General features: G+C 49.7%; 3 protein-coding genes across 3 annotated transcripts; 1 reads left to right on the top strand and 2 right to left on the bottom strand.

The window, feature by feature from the left end:
• Window positions 1-5,568: 5,568 nt before the first annotated feature.
• Window positions 5,569-10,909, top strand: abcB (putative ABC multidrug transporter; the record flags this gene model as incomplete). The annotated part of the gene is made up of 15 exons (XM_025703633.1): window positions 5,569-5,784; window positions 5,952-6,489; window positions 6,545-6,771; window positions 6,828-7,107; window positions 7,196-7,405; window positions 7,458-8,248; window positions 8,304-8,466; window positions 8,523-8,879; window positions 8,934-9,057; window positions 9,111-9,182; window positions 9,230-9,345; window positions 9,408-10,026; window positions 10,089-10,169; window positions 10,225-10,599; window positions 10,663-10,909. 15 exons carry the CDS (start codon window positions 5,569-5,571, stop codon window positions 10,907-10,909), a joined length of 4,416 nt encoding a protein of 1,471 aa, XP_025557222.1.
• A 977-nt stretch (window positions 10,910-11,886) lies between these two features.
• On the bottom strand, window positions 11,887-16,371 carry BO88DRAFT_409213 (nucleoporin Nup120/160). Its single transcript, XM_025707903.1, has 3 exons — window positions 15,634-16,371; window positions 13,417-15,558; window positions 11,887-13,364 (listed from the first exon to the last, which is right to left on the bottom strand). Exons 1-3 carry the CDS (start codon window positions 16,271-16,273, stop codon window positions 12,130-12,132), a joined length of 4,017 nt encoding a protein of 1,338 aa, XP_025557223.1. The 5' UTR covers window positions 16,274-16,371; the 3' UTR covers window positions 11,887-12,129.
• A 2,254-nt stretch (window positions 16,372-18,625) lies between these two features.
• On the bottom strand, window positions 18,626-19,572 carry BO88DRAFT_353284 (uncharacterized protein; the record flags this gene model as incomplete). Its single annotated transcript, XM_025703628.1, has 3 exons — window positions 18,626-18,804; window positions 18,856-19,360; window positions 19,528-19,572. The coding sequence occupies 3 exons, from the start codon at window positions 19,570-19,572 to the stop codon at window positions 18,626-18,628; spliced, it is 729 nt and encodes a 242-aa protein (XP_025557224.1).
• Window positions 19,573-20,184: the final 612 nt, after the last annotated feature.

The raw sequence follows: 20,184 nt of genomic DNA on the forward strand, positions 1-20,184 counted from the left end.
CATATGCCCTTGCTTAGGCGAAGCTGAAGAGGCAACAGGGAATAGATTCCATGGCTTACAAACTTCTGCAGGGCGCTTGAACGCAAAAGCCGATGGCGTAAACCATCAGACTCGGGCTGCCCACTTCGTAGTGTATCTCTCAGGGGTGGAGATATAGCGGGAAAGGCAACGAGACAAAGGACCAAAGAAGACAAAAAAGAAATTGATGATGAGAGTGGAAAAAAATTCTGATTTGACTCTGGGCAGGCCAAATACAAATCAAGGAAACTGGCGTTGACACGCTGAACAATACAATACAGGCCAAGGCATGACGTTGGTTAGTGCACAAAACTGGGGCGCATAACGAGGGCGTATCCAGTGTTGGGTGCATAATGTCGGCTCTCGATCAAGCCGGAGGTTCGAGGTCGGTCTCGAACGCTAAACAACATTCGATTAGGAACGAACTCTGTCTGTCAGAAAGGCGCTGCATAAGCATCCAGCTCCACTACATGCCGGAATCGATGGTACAGGACTGACAGACTGCATGCTGACCAGTAGTGAGTCTTGCGGGAATAAATTCGGCGAAGTGAAAGGTCTCAGCGGTCTTAGTCTCGACGTTGGGCCAAGTCACCAGGAGGTATACCTACCTGGGTAATTGCACGTAGCGGCTATAACACTAAGTGTACTCAGAAATCTGTCGGAGAACTGTCGGAACGGTAGGGAGCGAGTAGGAAGCCCCGAAACTCAGACACACTGCAGGCGAGTAGGGAAAAGAGATCCAGGCTCTACTGGGGGGTAAGTGGACACGGAGAGTGGTGGACGGTGAAGTTGCTACTAACTGACCGGGTACAAAAGTCCAGTTCCTGATCGGGAAGCTAATACTCGGATTTCATTGGGGCTTGTACGGCTCCATACCCTAAGCCGGCTCTAGTCGATAATATGCCTTGTTATGAGTATGGATCTCATATCCAACTGAAACTCGTATACGTTCACCCCACAACCAGGGGCTAGTATTCCTTTTTCGAGTGGGAGGAGAAAAAAATAATCTTCCGGACTCGGAGGGGGGGATAAGAAATTAACAAAAAGAAAAAGCGAAGAGGGTCTCACATGATAGGTACCTGTTTTTCCGTCACTTTCCTTGCACGCGATTTAACCTGAAAATTCAAGTCCACTTATGCTGGGACTTACAAAATACTCTCGTTTTGCATATTTTTCAGTGTTCATCATATACTCCGCAAAGTATATTGGATGATTTGGATCAGGTACAGCCAGATAGGGTGGGTGTCGGGGCGGCAATAATGTATTAAAGTTATTAACAGCGGAGTTTACCGTTTCCCCTTTTAGGTAGTAAAGACGGTCAGACCGTCGGAGCAAAGCTAGTGCTATTCTACCAATAGATACCCTTCTATTAAGTACATACAAAGTAGTAAAAATACTAAGTTGATAGAGAGCTGGGCGCATGAGTAAGCTATTAGCATGACTCCTTCATATGCCAAATCTAAATCCGACGGATCACTCCAACGGAGAGTAGGATAGCTTCTAATGCAAGATGACGAATTGTTCAACACCCACAACTGAACTAAATCAGACAAAATTTGAGAAAGGGGAGTTCTTTGTTAGGAAGCCAGTTGCTATTTCAAGCTTCCTCCGAAGTTGCTACTACGTACGTACTAGCGACGGCGATATTCTCACCAACGGCATTGCATCAATGCTGCATTGAACACGAGAGTTCAGCCCTTGCGTTCCTCCGTGGTGGCCACTTGACGTGTACATACGCTTGTGGTTATCCGAATAGATCGCTATGTACGCATAACCCTCGCTACATATACTCCGTGTTTATGGTTTGTTGGTGGGAAGATCGGTGAAATTGAGTTCCAATAAATCTATCCTGTATGGAGGGAACCCTCGATTTCCCATTGGGTAGCCAATGTTTACCGTGAACCCAGCATGTACCCCGAACTCTATCATTGGCCACTCAACTTCTACATCGGGCTGGATGGTTTCCGACCGCCGCGGCGATTAGTAGTTATCGGATCAAAACCTTCCTGACATAAATAGCTGATACCTTCGGGAGAGTCTATGCGAGCTAAAAATCAATAACCATGCAAGGATGGCAGGGGGCTAAAGAAACGGATTCGGCGCTTCGGATAATTGAGGCCATAGGAAGATGAGAATGGAGTCGTTAGTACTGCATGCTAGCTGTTATATGGATTAGCTGCATATCACAATTTTCCCACCATCACCGCTCGTGAAAAGGGAAAAAAGAAAAAAAGGAAAAATAACAGACAAGAAAATTTTTTTTTCTTTTTCCCAGTTTGCTTTTACTTTCTGTCGGAGGGCCGATCCTTCGTCATCCAGGTTTGACAGACGCAACCCGGATCAATAGGAGAAAAGCAAGGAAAATCGGGGCGATGGGGTCAGGAACGGGCGGGTAAGGACGGAGGTCGATCCTTACTCGGTCCGGGAACTAAGTATCAATCAAGTCGATCGATCGCGCTCAAGGGAAAAAAACAGGGAAAAAAAAAAAAAAAAAAAAAAAAAAAATGTTCATAGCTTCCGGAGAATAAAGTGCGGCATGTTTCATGGGACTGTCAAGATACTGCTGGTCGCTTGATCATGTCGCGAGTCATCGAAACTACCACTTTCTTTGGATTTCAAACATGTCGTATGACAGATTGTATCAGGCACAATGCTCCGTGATCTCTTCAAAATTGTTGAAATACGAGATATCCGTTTTACCGAGGACTAAAGGAATACAACGGGTACCTACGGAGCACGGTAAGTGACATGAAGGGTGTGTCCATGATGGGGAGAGAAAAAGGGAAAACAGAGGAAAAGCATTCTGTGTCGTGCGTCGATGTCTTGGTTGACAGTTCACTACTGCAGGCTAGAGAAAAAAGTAAGCATAGAGAGGTTGGTCCCGGCCTGGTGTCTAGGCTTTTGGGCTCCAGCCTATGATCTAAAAATCGCGTCGATGACAGGATCTGCGCCGAGGGGAGAAGGAAAGGCCAAGTCGTGTGGATTTTCCTCTAGACAAGTCGGGGATAGGGGCTAATTAGAACTGGGAATTAAGATGTGGTCGAGAGCGACAACGGGGGGCGGCCATCCAGTAGCACCGATGGGGTATGGGAGGGTTTCTCCCGCCCAACAGGCATCCAAGGCATTTTATCTAATCACTGCTTTGTACACAGTTGGTTAGTCGGTTCCGGAGGGCCTAGTTAGTTAACGTTAACTAGTTAAGTAGTTAGTAGTTAGTTACAAAGCAGTAAAGGAACGCTCAGGTCAAGTCTTGCCAGGCTGCCAGGCGGGTCACGGCAGCCGGAAGCCTTCCGCAGCACTAAAGGCTCTACTATACTGTAATTGGGAGTGGCCAACCGCCAAAGCCATCCCATCTCCACTTCCGCTACTAACGAATGCGATTATCCAAGCTTGAGGCCGTGTGTAGCCAACTTAACAGCACTCTTAATGGTGGGTATGCAGCCAACTCTCAGCCACTAAATCCTTCTCCAAGATGCAAGGAATTTCTGCCGATTAATTGTCCATCTACTGGTACAGTGCTCGTCCACTGTGTGTCCTAAACAGTGAGCGCCGCTCTCTCCTTCTGGTTCTAGTTCCTGGGCGCCTCCCTACCATGGACGTATGCTCTTCTGTACCCACTCACACACATACACGCACCTCTCGACAAAGCAGGTACCAAAGGTCTCCTGCTCGAGATCCCGGGTGTAAACAATCAACTCTCAATTGCTATCCCGCTTGTGGCGACCATCCTACCCGTCCTACCTTGGGTCCTCAGCCACTACTACGTTGAGTGCTTCCACACACATAAGGGTAGAAACAACGTTACACTTCGCTTGCAACTAGCTTGATGACTGGAAGCCTTTAGCCTCCGGATCATGGTCGTATTTATTGACCGATTAGACCAAATGTTTTGCCACCATGTTTCTGTTCTCGTGAGACTGGGCACAAGTTACTCAATAGTCAGTTGACTGCGGTACGTTCCTATGTACCCAATGTCATACTCCTGGTAGGCAAGCATCTATTCACCTAAGACTGGTCTCTACAACTGTGGATATGGGGAGCGATATCCCTGATTCGATGGCGAATCTCGTCGGAATGGCCATCTAGTGGAGTGACATGGCCGATTTGTCAAGTTCAGCCGTTCCCTAGCTTTTCGTTGTAAATTCGCAAAAGCGCCCTGTTATGATGACGTCTACGTCCTTTTCGGATTTGGCAGGATCAACACGAAGGGGGTTTGCAAGGCAAACTCTATCTGGCAATCTCGGTTATATCCAGGTTTCGCATCCCACTGCGGGGAAAGCTGGGTTGGAAGCTTTATGAGGGATAAGATTAGTTGAGCGGTCAGTGGCCACCTTCGGTGTCAGTCGGGATTTGAATCACTTCTGCCACTTTGTGTACGGCATTAAAATGGGCTTCCAGACCGCTCACTAGTAGTTCAAGCGCCTTTTCAGTGGACTGGCCTGCTTTGAGGCAGGTAGATACTACTGGATCCTGGTACACAACTTCCTATTTTTGATTCGGTCCGCTCGTGGCTTTCTTTGCCCACGTCTGACGGATGGAACAATGGCTTGAGAACAATGGTCGGGAAGGTACACTATCCCATTAGCGAGCTTGGCCAGCGGGCTCAGTTCAGTCTTCGGACGGATGGGATGGTTAGCATCGAAAACAGTGGGGGCGAACTACGAACTGGGCTTGATTTTTTTCGTGTACCTGATGAACTTGAGGAGCGCCTCTCATCAGCCCGATGGGCTATGTAGGCTCGAACCGAACTCGTGTTGGCCGGTCGTGGTCCCATGAACAAAAAAAAGTCATCGTTACGTTACATGCGAGGGCAAGGAGAATTGATAGCCTATAACGCTTGCGCGAGGCAAGAAAAGCAATGCTGCGAAGGGGACCGGGGGAAAAGCAAACATGCATTCGAGCAGGAATTGGGTGGAACGGGCCGAATCATCTTGCTCGAAACAGCTCTCGCTTTCCTTAACCATCCATGGATGCGCTGGTGCAGAGCCCAAGGTGGATCTCCAGCCGAGCGCCCTGGGGACTCTGCAACGTAGCTAATCGCCATCGGCAAGTACTTAGTTCTAGGTGGAGTCCGGTATGGATTAATAAGTATTATTTTAATATAAGATGGAAAATACGTAGTCCCAATTGAGTAACCGAAACGCTTAAACCCAAGCGTAATTTTAAATAAAAAACTAGGAATGAAAATAGAAATAAAAACAATACAAGGGGAAAACTGAGACACAGTATTAGAAATAGCATATTCATTATATCATTGTATGCGAGGACAATTGGACTAGCACTGCCCCTGATCATGAGGCCCTATCGATTAGTATCAGGTACTTACAATGGTTAGGAAACTAAAAAAAAAAAATGCACATCCCTGGAGAGCTGGTAGTCTAGGCTTCGCAAGGCAAAAACAAAAGGTTGCAAGTCCACCTCAGTAAGCCTTGCTGAACATAAAACCTAACAATCTACAGTGATTCCCTGTCGTCCCAAAAGCATATCGTTGCATCCCACTCTGGATACCTACCTCCGCGGTTGTAAATGGAATTCCGGGTGTAGGTAGTTATGGCGGCACTTCTCTCCTGCCAGCAGGTGGACAACACTCTACATATTCCCCCCTCATATTGTCGAAGTGGCTTTGATTTTTCGCTGCTCTTCGAAGAGTTAATCCTGGGGGTATTACCTTTGGGCGTTGTTCTGTTGTTAATACCTTTCCAAGTCGGTCATCTATTAGGAAGACCGCGCAAAGTCGTAGCTTCTTGGCTGGCATGGGCAAAGACAGTACGTACCCAATTTCTTCTTCCAGACTGCCTTCTTGCCAAAGCGAGCGTATCCGTCCACCTGCTCGAATAGGCAGGCGCGACTCTGTCGGACTTGGTCGAACCCGTGACTTCTCAATGACCCCGCGATCCTGTCGCTGACCATTGTACTCTCCATGTCTCTCACAGGTGTCATGGCTCGCATTAAGCGTCATAAATCTGGCCCTGACGGTTCTCTGGGCCCTTCCATCTGCGACACGAACGGACGCCTCAGTTGCTGCGAACGCTGTATTGACCGTGGGAATTCTGCTACTCTGTCTTTTCTCGTATGCAGAACACAATCTGTCAGTCAGGCCGTCTTTTCTTCTCAACGTTTACCTTGGCGCGACTCTACTTTTCGACATAGCGAAAACGCGAACGCTCTGGCTGCGGCATCCTGAGGAGATCAATCAAGTTATCGCGATTCTTACTGCCGTGGGTACTGGGCTCAAAATTCTTCTTCTCATCCTCGAAGCCACGGAAAAGCGATACATCCTCAGACATCCGTATCAAGACTACCCGCCCGAAGCTCTCGCGGGCATCTACAACAGGTCTTTCTTCTGGTGGCTGAATGCTCTGTTCCGTCGCGGGTTTTCCAAGGTCCTGGGTGTTGATGATTTGTTTGCCCTCGACAAACAGTTGGAATCCAGGAGGCTGCACCGTATCTTGAAGGGTGTGGTTGCCAAGGGTAAGATTCTCTATGCATTGGAGATACGGGGTCAATAGGCGTTGACATTTGGCAGACAAGGAAAATGGTGGAAGCTCGCTGTTGTCCGCCTGCCTGAAGGCGTTCAAATGGCCAATTTTAGCCGTGATTCCGCCACGGATCATGCTGGCTGCCCTCAATATTTGCCAACCCCTGTTGCTGGAAAGGTCTCTATCATTCTCCGAGCAGCCTGTGAGCAAAAGCACGGATAACATTGGATATGGTCTAATTGGTGCATATATACTCGTTTATGTTGGGCTGGGAGTAAGTAAAACAGACCTGTCTTCTCTTCTTCAGTCTCTCACACGGCGTGATGCTAGGTTACCATGGGCCAATATCAGCATCTAACATATCGATCCATCACAATGGTCAGAGGCGGAGTAGTTTCTATGATCTACGAAAAAGCGTGCACCTTGAGTACTAAAGACGCGGATCCGGCTTCTTCTGTCACATTGATGAGCGCAGACATCGAGAGAATCGTGCAAGGTTGGCAGACTATGCATGATATCTGGGGCAATGCCCTCGAGATCGGTCTGGCTATCTACCTCCTCGAACGGCAATTGGGCTTATCTTGCGTCGTCCCTGTTGGTGTCGCTGTTGGTAAGACTGCCCTTCTTGACTCCTTGGAAGTCATAGAAGCTCACATTTCCTTCTTTCTCTTTAGTGGCGTTAGTCGGTTCGCTTATAGCAATGTCTTTCGTCATGTCAAGACAAGCTAGGTGGCTTGAGGCTATTGAGAGGCGCATCTCATCAACATCATCTATGCTTGGTTCTATGAAAGGCATCAAGATGCTTGGTCTTCAATCAGCGCTTCTTAAAAGTGTTCATGGTCTACGTCTGGACGAGTTGAGTATCTCCAGGAAATTCCGGAAGCTTCTGGTCTGGAATATGGCCCTTGGTAAGCTTACGGCCTACATATAGGATGAATTTGTCTGACCATACGCTTTTAGCTTGGCTGACGCGCATATTTGCGCCTATTTTCGCCTTCGGGGCTTTCGTCGGAATCTCTCACGATCGAGGAAATGATGCCGCCTTAACGACCTCAGTTGTCTATACATCGTTGTCTCTGTTTTCGCTCTTGTCTGACCCTCTGTTGTCTCTCGTCATGGCTCTAATGAATTTTGCTGGGTCAGTTGGGTCGTTCAAGAGAATTGAGGAATTTCTCGAACACAAGGAGCACATCGATCCCAGAAACAAGTCGACCGGGCTTTCATCCTACGCGCTGGACGAAAAGTCCCATTTGGCTCTAATCAAGGACACAGAGTTTAGCACGACTGAGTCAAGATCAACTTCTTTCCCATCGTCAAAGGAAAGTTTGCCTTCATCAGTTCGAGATGTTGTCACTATCCAAAACGGCGCATTTGGATGGGATACGACCAAGGAGCCATTGCTGAAGAACTTGACCATGTCAATTCCCCAAGGTGGCTTCACTCTACTGATCGGTCCCTCTGGTTGCGGAAAGTCTACACTACTGAAAGCCTTCCTTGGAGAAGTGCCTTGCCTCCAGGGGAACATCCAACTTTCCCTCGATAGCCTCAGCTTCTGCGAGCAGACTCCTTGGCACATGAACGGAACCATCCGTGATTGTATTGTCGCCATGTCTGCCTTTGATAGCCAATGGTATAACTCAGTTATATACGCCTGTGCTTTGGCTGAGGACTTTGAACAGTTACCACGGGGTGACCAGACGGTGATCGGGAGCAAGGGTGTTGCTCTCAGTGGTGGTCAAAGTCAACGCATTGTAGGTGCCCAGGCTGCATCCATACCTGCAGATCGACTTGAACTAATATCAGTAGGCACTAGCCAGAGCAGTCTATTCTCGCAAAAGTGTTATCATTCTAGATGATGTGTTCAGCAGCTTGGATGCCACAACCGAAGATCATATCTTCCACCACCTGATTGGGAACCAAGGTCTCCTGCGTTCGATAGATTCGACCATTATATTCGCGTCTTCTTCGGGTGAGTCACGGCTCTTGCAATACCCTACATTTTTGGGTTATGCTAATCAATCACAGTGAAACGTGCTCCTTATGCAGACCACATTGTCGTACTTGACAAGAACGGACATGTGATAGAGCAAGGAAGCTTCAAGGCCCTTGACGCAACTGGTGGCTATGTTTCCAGTTTTGCTCTTGGTCTTCCCGATTGGGGCTACAAAGCAGATTTGTTCCCCGCATCAGGTGTTCAGGTGGAAACGATAGAAAAGCCGAAAATTGCAAATACTCAAGCTGAGCCCGGTGTCGATACAGAAACACAAGGGAAAGGCGGGGACTTGTCGATCTACCTATACTACGTCAAAGCTATTGGTTGGATTCCTACCATTATCTTTCTTGTGGCTATAGCGAGCTTTGTCTTCTGCATATCTTTTCCAAGTACGAGCCATAGAAATATCTCCAATGCCAAATAATAAACTGACTTTGACGCAGGCATATGGGTGAACTGGTGGGCCAGCTCGAATGAGGCGGAACCTGGCAAGCACACAGGATACTATCTCGGGATATATGCTATGCTCGGTGTTATTGGCATGCTCTGCCTCATGGTTGGTTGTTGGTCAGTGATCCAACCTGCAGCCCTGAGCACAGCTCGAGCTAACTTTTTCCTAGGCAAATGGTGATTACTATGGTGCCAAAATCTGGAGAGGTCTTCCACCGGAAGCTCTTGACTACAGTCCTCAGGTATGTCCCATATAGCATACGAGGAATACACACTAACTCATCAATAGTGCGCCGATGTTGTTCTTCTCCAAGACTGATAGCGGTGCTATTCTCAACAGATTCAGTCAGGATTTGCAGCTCATCGACATGGAACTTCCTATCGCTGCTATCAACACATTTGCAAGTAGGTTTCAAGGCTGGAAGATGAGCTCCTTAGCATTATCGCTTACTGTTGGCTCTTATTAGCTCTCGCTCTCTGCATAGCTCAGATGATCTTGATAGCCGTTGCTTCGAAATACGCCGCTATCTCATTCCCATTGGTGATTCTCATCGTCTACCTTATACAGAAGATGTATCTCCGGACATCTCGACAACTGCGGCTCCTAGATCTGGAAGAGAAGGCACCACTTTTCTCACATTTTACCGATTGTCTTAGTGGTCTGGTTACCCTAAGAGCCTTTGGGTGGCAACAGGCCTTGCAAGAGAAGAATGACATGCTGCTGGATCGTTCCCAAAGACCTTTCTACCTTCTATACGCCATCCAACGCTGGCTTACACTCAGCCTAGATATGGTGGTTGCAGGCATTGCAGTTTTGCTCATTGTGCTTGTTGTGGTGCTTAGGGGCTCAATTAGCGCAGGGTACGTTGGAGTGGCATTGCTAAACGTCATCCAGTTCAGCCAAAGCATCAAACTGCTGATAACCTTCTGGACGAATCTTGAAACACACATTGGCTCGATCCATCGTGTCAGAACATTCACAGAAGATGTACCGTCTGAGGATCTACCTTCGGAAAACCGTGAGATACCACCGGAGTGGCCATCGAACGGAGAGATCGAGTTCAAATCAGTGTCTGCAGAATATAGGTAGGGATTGCTGGATATCCCATTCACTACATCGCTTCGGAGCTGACTCTACTCGGATGCAGGGCCTCTGAGCCGGTCCTTCAAGAAGTATCACTGACCATACATGGTGGTGAAAAGGTGGGTATTTGCGGCAGGACTGGAAGGTAAGGAACCTGACCGACGTATTGTGCCACTTAGCCGCTAATACCATTCGATTAGTGGTAAAACATCACTCATCATGAGCATGTTCCGTATGGTGGATATCACTACCGGCCATATTATGATTGACGGACTCGACATAAGCCAATTGCCACGTCAGGGAATCCGCTCGCGGATCAATGGGGTTTCTCAGAGCCCCCTTCTCATGAAGGGTAGTGTGAGAGCGAATGCCGATCCGACGGGATGCTTCTCTGATGAAGCCATTACGCATGCTCTCAAGAGCGTGGGCCTGTATTCCAAGGTCCAGGAGAAAGGCGGCCTTGACGTCGACATCGATGATCTCTTCCTATCTCATGGCCAGCAACAGCTATTCTGTCTCGCACGAGCCATTCTCCGGCCAGGAAATATCCTTGTCCTTGATGAAGCCACAAGCAGGTACGCACGTTCCCTTCCAACCCAGGACCACGGGCATAGTACTGACCAGGATTCGATGCACAGTGTGGACACCAAAACCGACGAAATAATGCAACGGATCATCCGCGAAAAGTTTAGCTCCCACACCATTCTCACCGTTGCGCACAAACTTGACACGATTCTCGACTACGACAAGGTTGTAGTTCTAGACGCGGGTCGTATAGTGGAGTGCGGAAACCCGCATACCCTGCTCTGTTCAGACAAGTCACACTTTAGCAGACTTTATGCAAGTTTGGCGATGGATGAACAGGAGGAGTCGCCCCAGGCTTAGTGTGACTGGCTAGCTGGTCTGATGGCGTGGGGCGGCCAGCAGGGAGGTACATATGAACCATGATGGGTCACATTTCATGACGGTACATACATAGTAATTAAAATCTAGGGGTTAATTTAATGAAACTTTTAAGCTCGATCTATCCGAGCGGGTAATATAATTGAGTTTCTCCTTCCTGCGAACATGTGCGAAAAGGAGATTTGATCTGAAGAAGGGCCACTTCTTCAACCATTCCCCGATTCCCTGGAAAAGGGCGGGGGCGAGCGGATGGACCCGATCCCTTAGCGTGTCGTGTCCCACCCACACTAGGCATGCATGACTCTGGATGTCTCGACGGCAAGGAACAGGGAAGAAATCAAGGAAACTCGACCCAAACTAATCCTCTCCGGTATTATCACCCGGCATATAATATTTCTTCTATGACAAACTAGATCCGGACTTACGTGGACCCCCCCAAATCCACATGTCGACTTTCATACATGATTCCACCAGAAACCCTCTAATAGTAACAGTTCTTGGGAAGCTGTTTCGAGAGAGAGAGGATCAACACCCCCAATGTTCTAGATTAGACAAACTCGGTACTTGCTTAAGCTAGATGAAACTTCCTAATACCCACACCACACCGGGAAAGAAAAATGCTCTCTCTAGGCCTAAAATAAAATCTTATTACCCTTCTGCTCTTGCCGTTGTTTGCCTTACTAGCCCGCTACTCAGACGAGTCAGTACTTACTTTACAGGGCACATACATACACGATCCCTTTCAGCAAGCCAGTCAGCTAGCCAGTCAGCCGGCCCAGATCGATCGATCGAGCGAGCGGGAAGCATGCGGGAGAAAAGGAAGAAAAAAAAAACCAAGGAAATTGTTCCGGATCGGAGATATACACTAGCTAGCTACTATTCTGGTTACGGGTAATGTAGTAATTAGAATAATAATGATAATAATAATAAGAGGATTTAATGTGAACAATGGTGATCTGATCACGATGTAACCGAATTGACTTGACTAGACTAGACTAGACTAGTGTAACAAGGCAACTACCTAGCTAACTAGTTATAGATGGTAGTGACTAAACTAAGAGATTCCTTCAACTCCCGTACTTATTGCGTAGTAGATGATTGGATGGATGGACGGAAAAAATGAAGAAAGTAGATGGTCAAAACAATGGGTTAAAATAAAGGAAAAATCAAGCGATATCAGCTTTAAGCTAAATGTAGCAAATCTACGCGAGAAGCATCGTATCATCATGATCCTGGCCACCGCCGATGGGATCACCGTCATCGAGGATTCCAAATTCCCAATCGCCACGCTCGATACGGCTGACGCGATCCAGCTCGGTCTGGAACTCGCGACGCAGATGGTCCAGCGTTACGATGACGCGACGTTGAGGGATTGTGACGGTGGCGGATGTGATGGAGGATTTGCTGTCGCGACGGCTGGAGGGACGGATGGCGGTTGGGCTGGCGCTGAGGCGACGGTGTTGGTTGGGGTGGGATGAGGAGCTGTAGGGGGTGGTGGGAGAGGCCGGGCCGCCAGTAGTACTGGTGGTGGCTTCGGCGTCTTCCATGAAGACGTTTCCGTCGTCGTCGGCGGGGGCGAGGCTGCTGCGACGGCGGTCGGTGAGGGGGTTGAAGGTGGAGGAGGAGGGTCCGTCTTTGTCCACGAGGATGTAGGATTCGCTCTTGTCGACGCAGGCGAGGAGGTTGATGAGGGAGAGGAGCTCGTGGCGGATTTCCTTGCTCTCCGGGTCGTCTTCCTCGATGGGTCGGTTGTCCTCGGCGGTGTCTCGCGCCCGGGTGAGGACTAGATGGGTTGAGTGGTCTCGGGCGTGGCGGAGGCGCTGGACGTTGCAGTAGGCGATCTCTGCTGCGCCGCGGTAGTCGCCCCGTGCAATGCGGTATGCTTGTAGGATTCGCTGGTAGTCGGGGGTGCTGTCGGCCCACTTGCTCTCTGTGTCAAGGTAGGAGCTGAAGGAGGTCTGTTTGCGGGCAAGTGAGGCCAGGATGTCGTCTACGTGGGAGGCGATGTTGGGGATGAGCGTTGTCGGGAAGTGGAGGATCTTCTGTAGTCCAGCGGTGCCGGGTCCGGAGGCGGCCAGGATGCCGGTGATGAGAGAGCTCAGGGCGGACTTCTGCAGTGCGCGATCTCTGTATCTGGCCAGCGCAGAGTAGGCTTGGTCGAACTGGCAGTTCTGTAGAGAAGCATAGAACAGACGTGAGAGGAGATCGGCCCGTAGGCTGGCGAATTCGGGGTCTTGCTCGCTTCCGTGCTCACTAGAAAGTGCCTGTAGGGCGAGGCTGGCGAAGTCGGCGACGTGGGAGAACGAGCGCGCATTTTCGAATATGGTCAAGATGTGTTGGAAGTACTTGGGAAGACCGTTGTGGAAGCAGTCCACGGAGACGATGTCGAGGAGGGTCGAGGACATCTCGTGCAGGTTACCCAGGGGCTTTCCGCATGCTGTGCAAGGTCAGACAGAGGATCACAACATGTATGTGAGACGAGGACTTACAAAGAAGATAGGCAGCTTTGCGGAAATACAAAGCCGCAGTATCGTATTCGGACATGGCCACGTACAGCCGACCCTTGACATAGGTGGCCCAGGATGTGCTTGCTTGGAAGCGGAGGAAGTCCCATGCAAGGTCGATGTTGTTCTTAGCGATGAGGTCGCATTGTATGTAGACAAGAGCATTGGGATAGGCGACTTCGCCTTGACGAGTCACCCAGGAGAGGATATCGCGGATACCAAGAGATATCGTGTAGCTCTGGGGCAGGCCGACGGCTTGACGTGGCTTGATATCGCTGGCGAACAGATCCTCAAGGATAGTCGCTATCCTCTCACCACCCTTATTTGCTGGCGTTTCCTTGACAGAGAACGAGGTGACGGACATGTCGTCGGTGGCCTTCGCCGGTCTGTCAGAGCACTTGCGGGAATTCGAGCTCAACCAAGACATCATCTCGTATTCCCTCAGGAGGGTTATGATAGTGACAAACAAGTCTGCGGCGTCGAACGTCGAGTCTTCCTCCTGCTGAACTTCACCGTCGATGAAAAGGATCATGTACAAGAGGTCTGTCAGAGTCTTTCGCGTAAAGGAAATCGTCTCCTGGACACCGTTGACGATAACCTTGACACCGAAATGGGTGTTGACGAGATCAGAGTCCTTGCCAGGGAAGCCCAGTGGTATCGTGTCCACAAGGGTGTAGAAGACTTCATTTGGCAAGTTGAAGATGTTCAGACGCTCATTAACGGCACCAACCAGGCCATCGTATGTCTTGTTGGAGATCTGCTCTCCAAAATCACATCGCTCGCGGAACGCCTCCATTCTATCCTGCACAGAGATGGAGGGTTCAGTGAACAGCTCTGCTTCAAGGGCGCCCTGGCATGCCACTTCGAGATCGGGAGCGAAGCTCCTCCGGAAGCTGGAGGCAACGTTCATAAGGTGAGAGGCATCCTCGAAGAGGCTGCCGATCTCTGAATCCAGGTTCCGGTGCCTCCAGCGATCAACGATTTTAGGTGCTTCCGCGCGAAGCTCTGGGCCGGAGTTATGTAGAATTAGCTCGGTTGCGCTGCATTCACGAATCACGGCACAGCTGTCGGAAAGGACCATCCACGGTGTCTCATAGTAGGTGTCATATGCAAGAGAGACTGGCTCAAATCTTCTCTTGTTGACATCATCCGCGATCTGCCAGAACTGGCGCCACTTCGAGTCCGTATCAGTTCGGTACCGTGTGAAGTCCATCCCATCATCGGCGTACTTGCGAAGAGAGACAGTGGCAGCAACGGTAGAACAGAGCCTTTCCGCAAGAGGGGCGCTTCTCTTCAGCGCGCTGGGCGACGACAGAGGTCTTAGTGCCTCCTGGTAGATGGAAAGGGCAGTCTCAAGGACCTCCGTCGAGTATTTGTTGGGCTGCAGAAGGAATTCGAGCCACTTCTCCGTCGGATCCACCACGTCAGACAAGGCCATAACGGGGGGGTATGCCTGACCGCGGGTGTCCATAACTGTAGACGCCCAGTTGGACTTCCAATCCGTCACCAAGGTTTCGAAGTTGAAGTGCAGCGTAAACAGCTGGTATAGACTGCTGTTTCTCCACAGAACCCACAGCTCCATGCGCTTTCCTTCCTCGGCAGGCTTGATCTGGAAATCGGCGATACTCCAGAACATGCTCCCGGTCGAGTCGGGATCCAGAGGCTTCAGTGCAGCACCCGGGTACAGATCCTCGATCACAAGCGGCGACGTCAGGCCTCCCTTGACAGCCCAGAACTTGAAGAGCCCGTCTTCAAACGGCGAATAGGTGACGACGTAATAACGGTACGCACCGTCAAGCGCACGCTCCATATTAAAGACCCTGATGAAAGAAGTTTCGGAGGGATTCAGCGAGTACAAAGATTCCTCCGACGGTTGCACATCACGGTCCAGTAGGTCCTTCGTAGCGGCCAACTTGTTGGTAGCAAGGTTCCAGATCTTGAGCGTGTGATTCAAGCAGACAGCGAATACATAGGTCTGATCAGTTGTAGTAGCGATAGCGTTTGGCGCGCTCAGTTCGAGGGTGCGTCCTTGGTATTTGATTGACGGCTGCGCATGCCATTTGACCAGCCCGCGAATCGACGAGCCCCAGGTTCTCTCGTCGAATGTCAGGGGAGACCAGTGCGAGCCTGGGACACATCAAGATAGATCAGTATCGCAATTATATGACAAGTGGTGATTTAAAACAAGGATAGTGAGTTTACCATCATCACCAGACTTCCTGGTCAAGCGCAAAAGCGCGCCATTGTCGAGAGACACGAACAGCTCCAGCGGGCTGCTCGCATGTAGACGGTGTGGATAAGAAAATGTGAGAGGTGCGGGATTGAAAGTCTTGCACCAGTCGGAGATGTTGTTGTCAATTGATGCAGTCCTACGGAAGAACTCAGGGCGTAGTGTCAAGGTGTGGAGGGTCTTGGAGGTGGTGATCACGAACACGCTCAACGCTTCGTGCTCCTCCAGATCGGCAAAATCGACACCTGAAGGAACAATGCCTTCCTCAAACTCCAAGCGCAGTGTTACATTGTATTCGTGGTGCTCGATACCAGCCTTGGTCAGATCGACGCACTGGATCTCCAAGATCTTGCTGTTATCGACAACCCTCCACAGATAGGTTCGGGGGTAGACATTGCGTTTGCGGAAATAGATCGAACCCTGGCTCGCTAAGTATCGTTTGGAAAACTCGTCTTCGTCCTTCGCGACCGGCTCGTCACGGTTGGGGCTCGAGATGACCGAGAATCGCGCGCGGCTTTGCGTACTTTCTTGGGTCGAGATCGGGATGTTGACGACGGCGTTCGGCGAGTACGGCCGGAGGTCGACTCGGGTATCTTTGTAGATTTTAGCCATGACTGGACTAAGGAACAGACCACACTTCACGATCTGGAGTTAATGGTCAGTTCAAGTCTCCATGGCCGATGGAGGTAATTGGAGGGAGGAGTCGCTGCACGGCGGAGTTGAAGGGCAGAAGCTGAAGCTCTTTCGGCGCTCCAGAAAAAACAGGTCTTGGCGCCGCCCCCAGCAATAAAGCTGCCACCGCCTTGCTACATCTCCGCAACTACTACACCAATCGATTCGATGGGTAATGCGAATTAAGTCTTCCTACAGAAAATGATATACTAGTCAAATATCGGGATTTCCCGAGGCTATTATTATGTACGCAGCCTATACATGCAAGCAAAACAACTATAATCATGAACTCGTAGCCTGAGAATCTATCCGCGCCCTTTTCAATCATTCTCCAAGTCCTTGGGGCTCGGGTCCCCAATACCATCCTCATTGATAGCGAACAGGCAATCGCTCTCGGGGAGACATGGGCTATCGTAGATCTTGCAGACCCGAGTCTCACCCCGTCCCTTCTTCAAACTTAACCGCGTCGTACTTGCATGCGCAATAATGTTACCACCGATTGGCTTCTTCGGGTCGGGATTGAACATTGCACTCGGGCCACCATCCACCTGAGCAACGACCTGGTTCGTAATGACGACCGCAATACCAAACTCGTCAGCGAGACGCTGCAGGGTACGCATGAACTTCGCAAGATGTGTTTGTCTCGAAGACAGTTCACCACGACCGTTGAAGTCTGTCCGGTACAAAGAAGTGGCAGAATCCACGACAAGGAGCGAGAAACGAGTCTCGCACATCATCTGCGAAGCTTGGTTGAGTAGCTGAAGCTGATGGTCTGAGTTATACGCACGAGCGTATGCCACATTATCCAGCACCTCTTCTCCCACCAGCCCGTATCGCTGTGCAACCGCCAATAGACGCACCGGTCGAAAGGTACCTTCTGTGTCAATGTACAGACATTTTCCTTCTCCTCCGCCCATGTCAAAAGGCAATTGGCAAGTCACGGCGAGTGTATGACATATTTGACTTTTTCCTGTCCTGAATTCTCCGAATATCTCCGTAATAGAGCCTGTCTCGATGCCACCTCCAAGAAGGGTGTCTAACTGCTTAGAGCCTGTCGTAATTGAGATGAGTTCGTTTCGTCGCGCATGCATTTCGGTCGCGGTAGTAAAGCCCATCGGCACAAGCTTCATAGCTACAAAATCACGGAGTCAGAGAAGATATTCGCGCACGACTTCCAATGCCACAAGAACAGTACTCACCCTCGACCAGGACCTTGGTTGCTTTCTGTTCCGAGATACCCTTGATTTGTTCCAACAAACGCTTTGGCCTATACCATACGCAAGAACGTGGTTGTGAGCAGAGCTGGAATTGACATTGACACATAACCAGACTGGCAAAGGAAAGACGTACGTATATGCAACCGACTCAACGGTGTTGTATCCAGCATCAACAAACAGCTTGATATCCCTACTTGTCAGGCCCGAAACACCCTATTACAAAAAGCATCAGCACTTGAACTTCACCTACACATCACCAAGCATATTGGTTTGCCGTATGAATTGCTCACCTCCAGGGAAGAGAGTGGCGTGGGCGCTCCGGGGCCTGGAAGCCCATCGTCATACTCATTCTGAGTATCAGCGTCAGCAGTCATCTTTCACGAAGGATTCAAACTTCTGTAGCGTCAGAATCCAGTGGCTTTTGTAGCTCTACTGCAAAGATCTCCGGGGGAATGGCAATAGATGTAGCCTGTTAACCGCGCGCACACGCGTCTAGATCAGTTGCGGTTTCCTAATGTGGTTCAAATTTCACCACTGGATGGATTGCAACACACAATTCGGATTCCGTGTGCAATAAGGCAAAATTGTCCAGAAACCCGTGGTTTTTTTATTCTATGGTGGCAAATTGCCGTTGTCGCAGCGCGTTATTCAAGTCATGTTGAGATTGTGGACGCGTCCAGGCAGTCGCGACATCACGTGCCCACTGGCATCAGCTTGTTGCCTTGGGTGGGCCATGTACCTACAACTATGAGTCCACTTTATGTCTACGTTAATACAGTAACTGCCAGGCCAAACCTGTGTTATTCGACTGCATATGAAGCACGTACTTGCTCTGTATCACAAAGGGGAGAAGAAAAGAAATACATTCTGTTTCCGTTCCGTGTCCTGCGCGCTTCCAGGCGTGCATTTGTTTCGCAACATAGTTCGTCATGGTAACTAAACGAGGCTTTTCAATGACTAAATGATATCCAACGATTCGTTCATGGGCCCTTCGATAGTATTGTTGCCATTGCATGTAACACGGTCAACAGCAGAGGCTGCCTGGAAGATTGGCAAAATGATCTGGTCTCAGACCTCATAGCACGTCATTTGAAAACCCTTGCGACCTCGTCGGTGATGGCGTTCTACGGCCTTCGAGCGTCTCCTGGTTAATGGCTCTTAGTTGATATATTTCAGCTGGGTTTGTCCGGATGTTCTCGTCTATAATTTTGCTGATTCTCCTTCTGAAGCTCTCCGATGAAGTGCGGCGAAGACCTGTGTATGCTTAGCTTTTCGAATTTATGCCAACATACTTCAGGATCTTACCCTCTGGTGTTGATCTTCTTTTGTAACTATCGAAGGGCTTCTTGACCCAGGAGCTTCGCGCACCAAACCACCTTGAGCGACGCTTGTCTAGATCTGGAGGGCATTCCGGTTCAATACTAATGGGGCCATCCAGTTGTAGAGACTGGTTGGTTGGTGAGAGAGAGATGTACTCTGATTGTCCATATTCAATGTCTAGAACCTTTGGGGAGTTGCACTGATCATAGAGGCTCGGGCTAGGTGCCGGTTGGTATGTCCGCTCAAGACCTTGGATATCATCTCCTGTCAACGCCATCAACGTCGGCTTGGGTGCCGACGCAATACTTTCAGGTCTACTACCCGAGTGAGTGGTGGATTGTCTCGCAGAACGGCAATCGGGTGTCCATATGCCTTCTACTTGAATCCCCTTCTCCAGAGCTCTAGCACCAAACGGTATCTCGCTCGGTTCGGCCAGCATGGGTTGCATCTCTGCTTTCTGTCGTGCTTCGGCGGTGGCATACTTCTGTGTCTTTCGCCTGTTGTAGGCTAGGACGATGAATGAGTACACCAGTACCAATGCCTTGACGTGTCAGTGGGGTGTGTGCCAATCTAGTACTGGATCCTTACCAGAAGACCTGCGAGCGCCTAGTCGCAAATTAGCGACATTCCTCGTTCCCAAGGCCTTGGGGATCTTACAAAGCTCAGTTTCTGCCAGAGCGCCCAACCAACCCAGAAATACATGATGCGTTCGGTGGGTGAGAAGTCTTTTGATGGGGATGCAGCCGGTGTAGATGCAGGAAAGCAGTGGTCTAATCTAGACACAGGAAGGCCTCTCCTAAGTGACTGCGCTGGCGGGGACTGTAACTGTCACCGACACTTCTGTAAGAAGAAGTATGTCGAGGTCGGGTTTGCTGCTTTAGTTGTGAGCCCGGGGGGTATACTGAACGATGAATGGTGTTCGAAAATTGGGAGGATGAGAGATGCAAGCTAGTACCAGGCAGGATAGCAGACAACTGGTTCTTTGTTACATGCTTAGTAGCTAGGGAAGGTGCAGGTGCGCTGCAATGGGGGAAAGAAGGTTCATGGGTGAGGTGAATGCGGCATAGTAAATATGATGCCAGTTAGATTCTGGAATAGTGTACTACCTGTCTACAGGTTGTGCTCTTTCATAAATGGGCTTTATAAATTCACCAGGGATAACATGATGTCGCATATTCTATATACACTTGAAGTGAAGCAGGTTCCATGCCATAGTACGCTCGTAGAGGTGGCCAGCAGGGTAGAGTGGACTGGGATGACCATGATATATACCGCAGCGGAACCGAAGCCCAAGACAACAAGTACTAGTAAGTA

This window comes from Aspergillus vadensis (genome assembly GCF_003184925.1).
Source record: "Aspergillus vadensis CBS 113365 unplaced genomic scaffold BO88scaffold_41, whole genome shotgun sequence".
NCBI classification, from domain to species: Eukaryota; Fungi; Ascomycota; class Eurotiomycetes; order Eurotiales; family Aspergillaceae; genus Aspergillus; species Aspergillus vadensis.